The sequence below is a fragment of the Eulemur rufifrons genome, chromosome 6, assembly GCF_041146395.1.
Source record: "Eulemur rufifrons isolate Redbay chromosome 6, OSU_ERuf_1, whole genome shotgun sequence".
Lineage (NCBI taxonomy): Eukaryota > Metazoa > Chordata > Mammalia > Primates > Lemuridae > Eulemur > Eulemur rufifrons.
Window position 1 is genome coordinate 77,170,315 of NC_090988.1, and position 15,369 is coordinate 77,185,683.

Genomic DNA, 15,369 nt, shown 5'->3' on the forward strand with positions numbered 1-15,369 from the left:
TTTCAGAAATATTTATAGAGAACTATTCATTATCAGAGGGTGATATTTGACATTTCTGTTTTTAAAATGTAAAGATAATTCTAAGACATGGCATATGTTATAGTTTGGTCAACTGTGTATTCCAGTTTAAAAACATGAAAAATATAAATGAATGACTTATGTTTGCAGACAGAAAATAAAATGCTGTTAGATGTACAAATTTACTCCTCTTATTTGATTAGCTTAGTTATAAATATTACAAAATGGAAAAGAATAAAAACAGAAACTTGACAGATCATGGAGTCAAACAATCTCATGTTCAATAAAAATTTCCACAACCTAAATTAGATTTTCACTAGTAATGGCATGGAAAGACTTTGTGACACTAAGAACTTTCAAAAATCATGGGCTTTTTGTATACATTTCTATATTCTAGTGTCCAACAAAGTCTCTGGAAGAAAGAAAGTGCCTGATAAATGTTCTTATATTGAATAAATGCATGCTGGACAAGAACCAAAGATGTTTGCTGCAGTATAATTTATAAACTTGAAATATTGAAAAACAATCTAATTGTTAGACAATAACAATAGATGAATGATGAAGTAAATTGTGGTAATATTAGCCATAAAACCAACTAGAAAATTTATAACTAAAAATACAATAATAGATGTTAAATACTCAATGTCTGGATTTAGCAGCAGATTAGGAAAAACTGAAGGGAAAATTAAAAAGCTAAGAGAAAGGCCAAAAGAAAATATCCATACTAAATCATAAGAAAATAAAAGGTAGAAAATACAAACAAAGCATGAGACATAGGGTTTGTAGTTTTTTTTTTTTAAGTTCTGCTATATATATCATTAGTATTCTTTCAGAGAAGAGAGAGAGAATGGGGCTGAAGCAATATTTGAAGAAACAACAACATAGAATTTTTCAAAACTGATAAAACACAGCAAACCATAGATTCAAAAGTCCTAAAACTCCCATGTATTATAAATACAAAACAACAAAATAACACCATCAACAAAAACACCAAAGAAAATCATAGTAAAAGACAAAAAGGAAATCTTAAATTCAGACAGAGAAAAACAGCATACTGCCTTGAGCAATAATAGGACTGATAGAGCTGACTGTCAATGAAAAAAAACTAAGCCAAAGACAATGAAATGATATCGTCAATGTGCTTGTAGGAGGAAAAAAAGCTGACAACCTAGAATTTCACATCAGCAAAAATATGAAAATAAAAATGTAAAGTGAAATATAGATATTTTAAGACAAATAAAAATGAAGTTAATTCATGATCAGCAGACCCATACCTAAGGAAACATTAAAAGATATTCTTTAAATAGAAGGAAAATTATTCCTGATAGAAGTCCGAGATAAGAAAGAAAGAAAGATCAACAGAAAGGGTAAAAATGTGTGTAAGTCAAAATGAATATTTACCATAGAAAATAATAATTATAATGTTTTGGGAGGTTTAAAACACACATAGAATTAAAACACACCAGTATTTAGACAGAAAATGCAAATATGGAGATAAAGTTTTCAAGGTCTTTGAACTGTTTGTGAAATGATAAAAACATTAATTTATATTAAAGGTTGATAAGTCAAGGAAGCATATGTAATCTCTATAGTAATCACTAAAAAAGTAACGAAAGAATGTATAACTTCCAAGATAATTGGGAAGAAGGGAATTAAATAAAATAATAAATCCAAGAGAAGGCATAAAAAGAGAGGGAAAAACAGTACACAGTATAGATGGAACACATAGAAATAAAATATTAACATGTTAGATTTAAACTCCTGAAATAACAGTAATTACATTATAGGTAAATGTACTAAATACCTCAATTAAAAGACATAGATTGTCATACTACATTAAAAAAATATGCTTTCATACAAAACACTCCAACATAAAGTTTGAAAGTAAAAGGATACAAAAATATATCATGTAAACACTGACCAAAAAGTTGGGACCACTATATTTAATATGAGACAAAGTAAACTTTTAAAAGGGTTGGGGGGCATTTCATAAAAATATAAGCTTTTATTCACCAGAATGATATAATTCTAGAATTGCATGTACCTAATAGATAGTCTCAAATTATAGCAAAAAAAATTCATAAAACTCAAAGAAGAAATAGACAAATCAACAATTATAGTGGGAGATTTTAACCATATCTCTCTCAGTAAATAATATAACAAGCAGACAAAATATCAGTCAGTATATACAAGATTTGAAACACATGTATCAAACTTAATCTAATTGACATATACAGAACGCTATACCCCAAACTGCAGAATACATATTCTTTTCACAGACACATGGATCACTTATAAAAATTATCCATATGCTAAATGGGCCATAAAGCAAATCACAACAAATATCAGACTTGAATTCATATCAAAAATGTACTTCAATCACAGTAAAATTAATTGAGAAGTCAATAACACACATATAAACCTGAAATGTTTCATATATTTGGAAATTAGAATATATGCTTCTAAATAATGCATGGATCAAAAGATAAAAAATGGAAAGGATAATGAAAATATAAAATATTAGAATTTGTAGAATGAAGCTAAAGCCATGCTTAGAGGTAAATTTATATCCTTAAATGTATATATCAGAAGAGAAGAAAAGCGGAAAAATAACCAATATAAATGGATCAGGCAGAGGGTAAGATTTTAGGTAGATAAAAGGGGATTCAGGGCATTTCATCAAGCAAACCAGCATGAGCCAAGTACAGTCATCCTGAATCTATCAAGCACAGGGAGATTCTGAGACATAAGAATGTAGTACAGTGGGTCTGACAGTTGATGTTTTATTTAACTTAGTAGGAAATGGGTAAACACTGAAAAATTATGAATCAATGAGTGAAATGTTAAAGGTCATACTTCAAAAGCATACCACCAGGGAGAAGTGTTCAGGATGAACTATCTTATCTCTGTAGTAACACTCATCACTCTCTCTTTATTGTAATGCTTTTTAAATACCTCTCTTTAGATTCTGTGGAGACAGGCTCTGCGAGACCAGAAAGTACACCTGTCTTGTCAATATTGTATCTCCAGTGTCTAGGATACCACAGGATGGTACTCAGAACATAAAAAACGCTCAATAAATATTTGTGTACTACTAAAGGATGAAAGAAATAGGAGCTGTAGAAATCAGTTAAGAAAGTCATTGGAATAGTTGGGCTCAGTTCTGGATCGACATATAAGTAGGTCATGGGGTTACTGTTGTCCAGCAGACAGGAGGGTCTTGAAATGTACATATGAATGCTCAAGCTAGCTGCCCTTTTCATTTTCCTATTTCCATTAATCATACTGCTTAATTCATTGGTTTGTTCATTCATTCAACAACTTTGTATTGAGTATCTAATATATACAAGGCATATTCTGGCCCTGGATGTATAGATGTGAATAAAACAAAGTTCCTGCTGAAGTGGAGCTTACATTCTAATTGGGCAATTCAGACAGTAAATAAATACATATATGACAAGTAGCAATAAGTGCCTTGAAGGAAAATAAAATATGAAAATAGAGTGACAGGGTATGAGCATATATGCCATGTTTGAGAAACAGCCATGAAGCCAAGATGACTGGAGCAGAGGAAGGGAGGGGAGAATGGTGGTTAGAGGTACCATGGGCCTGGTAAGGTAGGACCATGTAGCATAAAGACTTCGATTTCACTCCAAAGAAAATAAAAAGGCATTGGAACATTTGGAGCTGAGGACTTCCATGATCTGACTTATGAATGTTAAAGGATCACTCTGAGGCAAGGTGTGGTGGCTTACGCCTGTAATTCCAGTGAGGCCAAGGCAGGAAGATCAACTGAGGACAGAAGTTCAAGACCAGTCTGGGCAACATAGTGAAACTCCTTCTCTACAAAAAACAAGAAAAATTAACCAGGCATCGTGGTGCCCACCTGTAGTCCCAGCTACTCAGGAGGCTGAGGCAGGAGGATTGCTTGAGCCCAGGACTTCAAGGCTGCAGTGAGCTGTGATCATACCACTGCACCACTTCAGCCTGGGCGACAGAGTGAGACCCTGTCTCTAAAAAAAAAAAAAAAAAAAAAAATAGGATCACTCTGATCATCAAGTAGAGAATAAATTGTAGGAAGACAAGGGTAGAAAGGCACAGACAACTTAGGAAGCTAAGCTACAGGTCATTTTGACTGCTTGCACTCTGCTGTTATCCAAGTCCATGTACTGTAACTTAATAATATCTCTACCACCTGTCTCTGTTTCCAGCCACACTACCCAATCCAGAAGCTCATTACCTACTGCTTTTACTATTATAATACTAGACCCTCTAGTTTGGGGGCTACAAGTTTGAAGAAGGTAGGAGTAGAGATTCCCATTCATCCCTTAAATAGTTCTATCACCAATATTGAATAGAATAGAAAGACAAATAGTACATTGTAAAAGTAGAAATTAAGTGGCATAGTTGAATGGGTACGTCATGGCAGCAAACAAGAACAAAAATTAATTATAAAATGCTTACTTGAAAGTCTTTGATAATTTCTGAATTAATGAAAATTTATAGACATAAACCTAATCCTTTGGAATGCTTGATTTTGACTTTGTTTCAAAGAAGCAGGTGCAATTATATTATTTCTTCACTTTATTTTAATGCACAGAGAACACAGGGGAATTAATTTTTTGAATATACCAAAACCCAAACAGAGAACAATATCAGAATATCAGCTAATATCATATTTGACTTTTATATTAATAATTAAAAGCCAAAATTATATCTTCACATCTCTGGAATACACAATAATTTCCTGTTCTTATATATAATGCTATATTCTCGTATATAGGATAACAGAGCTAAAGACAAATGCTTAAAGCTGAGCATCTTCAATAACTAAGAAAAGTAATGTAATCTAACATGGGACTTTATTCCTAGAAAGTATGGTTAGATTTAGTGAATATCAAAAGCAATTATATTAATATTTACCATTATTGGTAAGAGTTCTAGAAATAAGAATCGGAGCTGTGGCGATTTAAATAGTTTACTTTCTTTAAAAAGACAGAGTGTGACGATTCCCAAAACTGACCTGTACATTCACTTCTCTACGAAAATGGTGTTGATATTTATTGAACAAAATGAAGGGAAAGTTAAAAGCAAACAAGATGGTTACAGATTACCATCAATTAAATGCAAAACTATATAATGATTTAGAATGATAAATCATATGCAACTGAATACCCAAGAAATTCAGAATGACTCTCAATATTTAAAATTTTATAATTTATCATTATATAGACATTATCATCATTTATCTGCTTAAATATTTTCTCATTACCATTAATTTTCCTTTCTTTGCAAATTAATTTCCCTTTCTTCTAGTTCCTTTAGCTAGCTAGTGCATCACAAATCTGTTCCTAAGAGAGAAAAACCTTGAATACAGACAAAAAAAGTCAGTTCTTTCAAGCTTCATTTCTTCCATTTTATCAGGAGGTCTCAAAAAAATTGACCAATGCAGTATAGTTTCGATTTATATTTTCTTTAAATGGGAAATATAATAAAGTGAAAACCAAATGCTCAGTGTTTATTCCATGCCAATTGTAGACAGACATAATTAGAGTAGAAGAACTGATTTTACAGCAATTATAAAAATGTAAATAAGGCTTTAAAACTGACTCAGGGATTATATTTTATAAATGAAGCTTTGATTTTAATTTAAACAATTCTCTTAGGGTATGATATGTATTATTCAAAATGTTCTGCTTTCATTACAATTGAAATAGTAGTTATAGTTCCGGAAACCAGGGAACAGAAACACCTGTTTCTGATCAAATTACATCTCCTAATAATTATAAAATTGTATTACTAGATTAACTTTAAAATGTAAATACTGCAATATTTTTAAGTTTAAATTATTAGAGGTTAATTTAAAAATTATCAGTGGAAAAATATAAAATAAAATGTAACGTAGCCTTACCTATTTAAGTCCAAACATTCTTACTAGTAAAGTATGTATCAAGTGTCTACATTAAAAATGCTTTTCATAACATATTGATTTTTTCCTAATGCAAATATAATGTTTAATTATTAAAATTTAGAAAATAAGTTATTTCCCCACCCCCTATTCAATTTAAATAAGGGTAAAGGACTCCTTTGGGTAAACTAACTTACATACATTCTAGACACTTTAAAATACCAGAATATGGCATTTATTTTCTTCAGACCAAACTTAGAATTCAACGTACACACAACTTTATGCAGGCAGGGATACTTAAAAGATCAGGACAACTGTCAATATTTTGATATATTTCCTTCAAATCACCTGCCCATCTGGTTGGCTACCTATTTGTCTTTACCTTTATCTGTATAAAACTAGGGTAATACTAAATATTTTAAAACTTGCTTTTTTATTAGTATTAAAACTCATGAGTCACTTTAATTGAAAAAAAATCAGAGGACTTTTAAATATATGTTCTCTTTGAAAAGAGTGAAGTACATGCCAAGTTGAGTCATGAGGAGAAATGTCAGTGCGATCTGCGGCAGCTGCTCGCTTCCCTGGGAAGGAAGGGCCGGTGAGGAGTACAGTAGCTAGCAAACCCCTCAGCGCTCCACAAAGTCACTAGTGGGAAAAGAACAAAGGCCTTTCCAATGCAGCTAACACAGATGTGCCCAAAGGCAAACTGTCAGAAACAGTTAAGATGACAGCTACTCACAGTTCATTATTTCCTTCTCACAGGTCACTGGGTGACAAGCTGGGTCAGCATGCTTTGTTGGCTGTCCCAGTCCTTCCCCACCCCCTATTCAATTTAAATAAGGGCAAAGGACTCCTTTGGATAAACTAACTTAAACACGCACATTCTCGACACTTTAAAATACCAGAATATGGCATTTATTTTACTTTGGACCAAACTTAGAATTCAATGTACACACAACTTACTTTACCCAAGCAGGGAGAGAAACACATTTCTATACGTCATTGATAAAGAGAGCAAAAATATTTTGTTAAGTTGTGGCTAAAGCAAACAAGAAAATATTACCTACCATGAACCAAAAATCTTACATTTAAGACCCTATATAGTAAGGGAATTTTTTTCTTCAATGAAAAAAAGAAATTTTTCCATGTCACAAACAAGAAGGTATCAACAATCAGATTGCTTTCCACAGTGTTTGAAAAGCAAATTAAATGAAATGATTCTGTAGGTGAGAGAGCCTTGTTTTGGCTGATTATTTGAGAGAGAGAGAGTGTGTGTGCATGTGTGTGTGTGTGTTCCTTCGTGCTTGTGTGTGCGCGCACACATGCCTTTGTTTTAAGAGAGAAACTGAGTTGTATCTACTGTGATAAATTGTCAGGGTAGAGAGGGGAGAATGTAGATAAATCCCTGTCACCTTAAGAGAAGAAAAGAAAAATAAGGCAGAAAGAATTGCTGGAACCTAAAACATAAACCCAGAGGAATGCTCACTAAGAAAAGGCCCCTAGGCACTTTCTTGTGAAATAAAATCCCAAATATATTTACCAGTCAATTCCTATTGACTAAAACACACAAATCTAAATACAACCTCATTAAAAATTATTTCTATCTCTACTTGTTTTCAGAACATCTTCACAACTACCAGTTATTGGGTGGTTACTACGGTCCTGGAAATTTAAAGATATCTCATTTAATTCTAATAATTCAAATAGGTATTGTGGTATGTTAGCTGATATTAACCAATTAATCACCTTTTTTTTTCCTTCGGCCTCACTTTTCCTCACTATATGCCCTTCTTCCAACATTCAGTCTTTAGATCGTATTGCCCCAGTAAAGAAAAAAGAATGCCAAATCCCTGAATTATCCAATGCTCTCTGAACTCTCAGAAAAAATATGTCCAAGCTGGAAAAGGAGGAAATCCCAGGGAAGTAGGTGAGTTATCACTGGGGCCAGGGCAAACACAGAGATCCCATATAGGCTTAAGAAATCTGAGAGTCAAAGCAACTGGCACCTCTTTCTTGAGTAGAGCCCAGGATAACGACAAGCCCCAGAATTCTCTCAAAAAGGGTAGAGTAGAAATGGAAAGAGTCTAGAGAGGCTGACAACAGCCCCACAGAGCTGTACTATGAGTTCCCAAGTACCCCAGTGTTTCTTGAGTTCCTACTTTCGATGAAAACATCAGATAAAGACTGTTGCCAAGGGACTTGCATTCTAGTGAAGTGATAATGGCAGAGAGTGTATGCAGGGGCCTGGCTACATGGCTGTGTGGTCCTGTGGTCTTGCTGTGGAGCATCAGAGAGCTGAGAACCTTGTGTGTGATTAAAATATAAGTAGCAGGAGAAAGAAGACTTGGAACCTAAGTTTTCATACCACTCAGGACACCCCCATACTATGATACAGTAAGGTACTAAATTTGTTTCTTTGTTTGTCTGTGTTCTATCTTCAAAACAACAAATGCAAAGGATTTCAGGTTTAACAATAAGTTAAAGAGATAATAATAAATTGAAGAGTAATTTTTGCTATCTATCAGAAAAAAAATGTCACAATCCCAGGCAGTAATATATAACTTAAGAATATAAAGTAGCTTTTCATGAAATAAAAAGTTGTCAATTTTTTTCTTTTTTATGCCAGTGACATTTCTATCTGCAGTTAGTATATTTAAATTGAGGAATTGCCTTAAACTTTAGTATGATAAGAATTATATTACTTCTTTAAAAGTATTTCAGTCAACAGTAATTTCAAACAGTTACAGATTAAAATTGCAGTTTATAAAGTCAATTTGTAATTTACAACATCAAATGAAACAAAATAAGAATAATAATAAACTTTGGTTGCCAATTAAATAAATAGGATCAAAGAAATAGTTTATATTTTTCAACTCAGGATTATTTCCAATTGGTTAGCAAAATCACTGATGTTACTTATATTTTAGTAATAGAAAAGGTGTTACTTTGTTAAGTTATCAGTGCTTAGAGACCATCTACTTTGGATTTACCCTTGGGTCCAAATATAATGTTCTCCTCATGGAAAATAAAAGGGATAGCTCATGGGGATAGCCTTCTTAAAGACCTCTTGGTATTTTCACAATCGGATATATGCTCAATACTGCCTTAGCTTAATTATGTTATTTCAGAGTATTTTAGTGAGATCCCGGGACAGCAACCCATCATAAGTATACTCATAAACAACAACGTACATCTTTCATGAAATACATAAAATAAATGTCACCTCTCTTCATCAAATGTGACCCGAAAACTACTATGCTTGAAAGCCAAAGGGCTTGTGAGATATTTCAATAATCTTCAAGAAATCAATCTTACATGAAACTGAAGGAAAACATCGAATGTCATTGAGCAATAAAGCTCAGTTCTGTCAGTACCTTACCTCTGAGCGGAAGCCTTAGGATGTTTCTCTTCCAGTTTCCTCACTAGTGCCACTGTCAGCTGTCCCGTCTCCTCAAGAGAACCTTCTGGCATTAAATGGGTGTCTGAGGGTTCTGGCAGTTCCTTCAGAACAGTGTTGCTGGCACTTTTTTGCAGAACCTAATAAATGAAATATGGGAATATTGTAGCTAATTTTCATCAAGTGGAAATGTTTATACTGTATATGCCAAAAATATAACATTGCACTTTTCATGGTTGCTTCAGTCTCCATACAACACATAAATCATTTGTACATTAGCAGAACAAAAGAAGGCAGTCCTAAGAAAAGCGAATGCATTGCCATCTATTTAATAAAATAATGTTTATATAAACATAAATGTGCATATAGATAGTATATTATGTGTATGATTTTAAACAATCAGTAACATTAAGGTGAATTCATGCTTGCCTCCTGAGAGCAACTTGAACATTTTTTCTCTTTTCAAAATACATTTTAGAGATCTATTTCTGTCTTGCCTCTGGCTCACTACACTGACCTCTTCTGCTAAGTTTCTGCCATGTTCCTGATGAGCTGTGGTCCAGGCACCGTGGTGAATGTGATACTCTGTCTGGGTCACATCCACTTGTGCATTTAGCTTCTCTAGGTAGGTCAGAACAAACTGAGGATAAGCCTGTAAAAACAGAAAAAATAAAAAGTAGTACCAGCCTTATAAACAATAGTAAAGAATCTATCCAACTGGAAAGAAGGAAGGATAAATTAGATTAATAGGAAAAAGGTCTGGCTAAATGTCACACTTTTTATTATCAATTTGTAGTCAAAATCAAGCCAAATTACTTTAATATTAAAATTTCCAATTTGTTGTTTAATCTGATCAAGTTTAGCTAGTTAGTTAATCTTCATCCTTTGATAAGATTAAAATAGTAAAGCTATCCTATATATTAATAATGATAGCTAACATTTATTGAGTTATTTCTATATACAAGGTAGTATTGTAAACACAATACATGTACATAATGTGTAGTTGCTGTATTGTTTGGGAGTATTCAATTCTGCTCTACAGGATAAGAAAACAAATAGAATGGATGAAACAGCTGCATTAAGTATAGACAAGTTAGTAACCTGAGAAGTGTCAGACACAGAGTAGAGCGTATGTCTATGAACATAGATAGAAAGGGCTGGAAGGACAAAATGGACATTTGATATTTATGATTTACTAAATAACACAAAGGAACAAATATTTACGATACATCAAATATAAAGGAAGCATGTGAGGCATACTATAATCATGAGGTCTTTAGTTAGCCAATTGCTGACTCTCATTTGGAATCTTCTGCTAGATAAAGTCCTTGGGGTAAGTTGCTATAAGTGGAATTTCTGAGTTATAAGGAATATGCATTCTTTGAGGATTTTGATAATGCCAAACTGACCCTCATTATTGTACCAGCTTCTTAGATGGCCCCCAATGTTCCCTGCCTCCTTGTATTCATACCCTTTGGTAGTCCCCTCACACATCATACCAGGGTTGGTCTATGTGACCCAAAGAATTTGGCAGAAGTGGTAGAACTGCTGAGATTAGGTTATAAGAGACACTTCAGCTTCCATTTTGCTCTCTTGCTCTCTCTCACTCTTTTGGCTCAGTAGCTTATGTTGAGAACAGCACTATGAGAGACCCACAGAGTGAGGAACTAATGCCTCTGGGCAACAACGTAAGTGTACTTAGAAGCAGATCTTCCAGCCATAGCTAAGACTCAGATGTTTGCAACTCTGATTTACACCTTGGCTACAGTCTCATAAGAAATTTTGAGTTAGAACTACCCAGGTAAGCCACTCCAGATTCCTGGTCCACAGAAATTGTGAGATAATAAATGTCTGCTGTTTTAAATTACTATGCTTTGAGATAATTTGTTACACAGCAATAGATAGCTAATACTAACACAAAATAAGTATGTTTGTTTTCTCACATCTACATTAACATTGGATATTCCTAGTTTTACATCTTCCTATTTTTAATAGGGAAAAAATAGTATCTCATTGTTTTACAGTTATTTAATCTCTAGTGAGACTAAACTTTTTCATTTTATTTGGCTCTTTCGATTTCTCTTTTGTCATGTATTTCCTTTTCACACCCTTTGCCCATTTTTCTATTGAAATGTATATCTTTTTCTATTGCTATATCAGGCTTATTACATATTAAGAGTATTATCCCACTCTCTAATGTTTATATTTGCAAGGATTTTCCCTATTTGTCATATTTCCCTTTTTATTTTTGCTTACATTATTTTAGATTTAGGAGTTCTTAAATTTTTATATATTCAAAATCATTAGTCTTTTCCTTAATGAATTCTATTTTTGTTTGCATACTTATAAAGATGTCCACTCACTATCACATTGGGTTAGATGCTTTAATCCATATTTAAGTTTAAATTTTTAATTTAGCTGAAACTAGTGAATTGTATAAAGGAAGTGATGTAATGTTATTGTCTTTTTGCAAATGAGCAGTAGAATAATTAACTTTAAAAACAACAAAACAAAAGAAAAAATTTATCCAAGTAAAAACAACACAACAAAACACAATAAATGCATTTAAATTTGTTCATTATTATCATTATTAGCTACAAATTGTTGGTCAGCTGTTACAGGCCAGGATCTGTGCCAAATACTTAAAATGTTGGTATTAATATCTTCATTTTGCAGAGGAAGAATGTGAAGCTTAAAAAAGGTCAAAGGACTTACCTAAGGCCACACAGCTAATAAGTGCTGGAGCCAAGATTAGTATTAATATCCTAAAGCGGTAATTCTGCCTTTTTAAAGTAGTAAATAAATAAATGACATGAGCTTCATTTTGATCTAGCTGCAAATAATTATTAAATTATCTTCCATTTATCCTTAACTAGATGGAAATAGTTTGGATATGACTAAATTTAGAGCAAATCAAAATTTCTAAACCTCTAAAATGAAATGCCTCATTAATAAACAGTTTTGCTCTGTGAATTTAGAATAACTACTATAAAAATACCAATGATTTTGTTTGGGAATAAAGTTTTAGAATCAAAACCTTCTCTAAAATGAATTATGTTTGAAATATGAAAGTATGTATCATTTGATAACCAGCAATAGTATTGTTGGGAATAATCAGAAAATTATAAATTGAGAGAAAAGGAGAAGTAAAAAGAACAACTGAGCAGAAGTGGATGTTCAAGCATCTAAATCTGGGGAGGCAAAAGAAGAAAGTATACTTAAAACTTTGATTCTGTTCTTCTAACTATTGGTAGAAGGACTGAGACTTGTATATGATGGAATTATGTTCTTAGGTAATAGGAATTGACTGAGTTCAGTATGTCTCAGAATTAAGTCAAACAGCTAGAGGGATATTTTGGTACAGTCTCAAAATTCTACTTTTTCTTTTTACCGAGATATACATGCTTTATTCTTTCTGTGACTCCCTCTCCACCCACCTAGAGCCTCACTCTGGCTCAGGAATATGGTGAAGATCAGTAATGGAATGAGGGATGAATAAGGGGAAAGTTGGGGTGAATCTTGAGCTAAGTTAGATAAAGGCAATTTTTTAAATGCTTTGACATTTCATGGCTGTGTCAAATTCCCTGCTTATGAGCAGTGCTAAGGATGTATCATCTTGGTTGAGTTAGTGTGAACTAAAATAAAATCCTAGGCACCCTGACACCTGCATGGATCCCCTCTTGGCCATGGGGACTCCAGAAAAACCTTAAAACTGAGTTCCTGGCCCTGAAGGGAAGGGAGGTCGGACATGCTTTATTATACCCTCTCCTGTTGCAGTTTAGATACAATTGACCAGCATTAATGTTAAAACAGATATCATATATTGATAAAGCAGATTCTTTGTGACAACAAGATACTAAATTATTAACAGGACCTAAGGCCATGTAGAGCAAAGATTAAATCACCTGCAGGCCATCAATTTGCTTAACAGATCACTTGAGTCAGTATATTGTGGCTTGTCTCTTTGTTTATAGTCAACAGACTTCTTTATCTTAACTTAAAACATTCCAAGCCTTTAGTTTCCTCCTTTTGCTTTTTTTTTTTTTTTTTTTTCTGAGACAGGGTCTTACTCTGTTAGCCAATCTAGAGTGCAGTAGCATCATTATAGGACTACAGGTGCAGGCCACCATGCCTGGCTAAATTTTCTTATTTTTTTGTAAAGACAGGGTCTCACTATATTATCATGGCTGGTCTTGAACTCCTGGCCTCAAGCAATCCTCCCACCCTGGCCTCCCAAAGTGCTAGGATTACAAGTATGAGCCACTGTGCCTGGCCTAGACAAAGCTTCATTTCTTTAATAAATTACAAATCAGGGAATCTTTGAACTCACATATAACCTGCAGGCTCCCACTTGGAGATATCCTACCTTTTCAGGCCAGACCAAGGTACACCTCCCATGTATTGATTTATGATTTCACCTGCAATTCCTGTCTCTCTAAAATATATAAAACCAAACTGTAAACCAACTAGCTTGGGATCACTTGCTCAAGACTTCTTGGGCATAGCTCCCCAGGCCACGGTCATACACATTGGCTCAGCTTCCAGAAGTGTGAAAAATAAGTTTCTATTGTTTATAAATGACCCAGTCTGTGGGATTTCGTTACAGCAGCACAAATGAAACTAAGGCAGGAAATATATGAAAATGTGGAAGCAGCTTTGGAACTGGGTAATGGGCAGGGGCTATAAGAGTTTGGGGAAGTAGGCTAGAAAAAAACCTGTAGTGCCATGAGCAGACCATAAAGGGTGATGCTGGAGAGAACTCAGAAGAAGAGGAGAGCTGTAGACAGAGCCTAAGTCTTCTAAGATATTACTTAAGTGGTCATGATCAGAATATTCATAGAAATATGGAAAGTAAAGGCCATTCTGATGAGATCTTAGAGAAAAATAAGGAATATCTTATTAAAGTTGAAAGAAAGGCCATCCTTTTTACAAATTGGCAAAGAACTTGTCTGCATTCTGCCCATGTTCTAAGGTTTTATGGAAGGCAGAATTTAAGAGCAATGAACTAGGATATTTTGCAGAAAAGTTATCTATGCAAAGTGTTGAGGGTGCTACATGGCTTCTCTTGACAGCTTATAGTAAAACTTGAGAAGAGATAAACAAATTAAAGATAGAATTTATAATTACAAGGAAAGCAAAACTTAAAGATTTGAGGAATTCTCAACCTGGCCAGGTTATAAAGGATAAAATGTGTGTTCAGGAGAAAACACCAAGAGTGTGGCCAAGTAAACATTTTTAAGGACATTAGTATGGATAGAAGAAAGCCAAATATTATTCATCAGGACAGTGGAAGAATAACCCTGAAGGCATTTCTGAGATTTTTGTGGCTACTCCACCCATCATAGGCCTAGAATGCCAGAGCCTTGAGGGCAGAACAGCTCAAAAGGAGGTGCCCAGGGTGCACATGGGACCTCTGGGCAAGCTGCCCAGGGCTGCTTCAAGTTTCTGCTTCCTGTATTTGGGCACAGCAGTCCTCAGCCACCCTAGCTGTGGCTGAAGTGGGCCCAGGTACAGTGTTAACTGCAATGGCTACCGCTTTGGAAGGCACAGGTGGTAAATCTTGGGGTTATCCACATTATGCTAATTCTGAAGGTACACAAGAGTGCATGAGCTGTGTAGGCCTGGCTACCCCCACCTTGATTTCAAAGGATGTCTCAGAGAGCCTTGGGCCTAGGCAGAAAACTGCCATGGGGTGGGGCTGCCACAAATAGTCTCCACTAAGGCAATAACTAGTGGAGCTGTGAGAACGAAGCCACTCCCAAGACCCCAGAACTGTAGAGCCACCAGTGTGCAACTCCAGCCTGGGAAAGGTATATGCATGAGACTCCAACCCATGAGACGTGTGGTATGGGCTACACCCAGCAAATCCATGGGGATGGGGCTGCCTAGGATCTTGGGGATCCAACCTCTACCCCAGTGTGTCCAGAAGGTGAGGCACAGAATCAAAGAAGATGATTTTCAAGCCTCAAGATTTAATGTCATTTGCTTGGTTGAGTTTTGGACTTACTTGGAACTTGTTACCCCTTTCTTCTTTCCTATTTCCACA

General features: G+C 34.5%; 1 protein-coding gene across 2 annotated transcripts in view; it reads right to left on the minus strand.

Annotated features, from left to right (window-relative positions):
* The window catches only part of DCDC1 (doublecortin domain containing 1), a 376,416-nt gene that overhangs the window by 137,685 nt on the left and 223,362 nt on the right, over positions 1-15,369 (minus strand). For both annotated transcript variants that reach the window (XM_069469763.1, XM_069469762.1), the window contains exons 17-18: positions 9,841-9,975; positions 9,306-9,463 (exon numbers count right to left, since the gene is read on the minus strand). In XM_069469763.1, the coding sequence (XP_069325864.1) occupies positions 9,306-9,463; positions 9,841-9,975 (293 nt within the window). The remainder of the gene's footprint in view (positions 1-9,305; positions 9,464-9,840; positions 9,976-15,369) is intronic.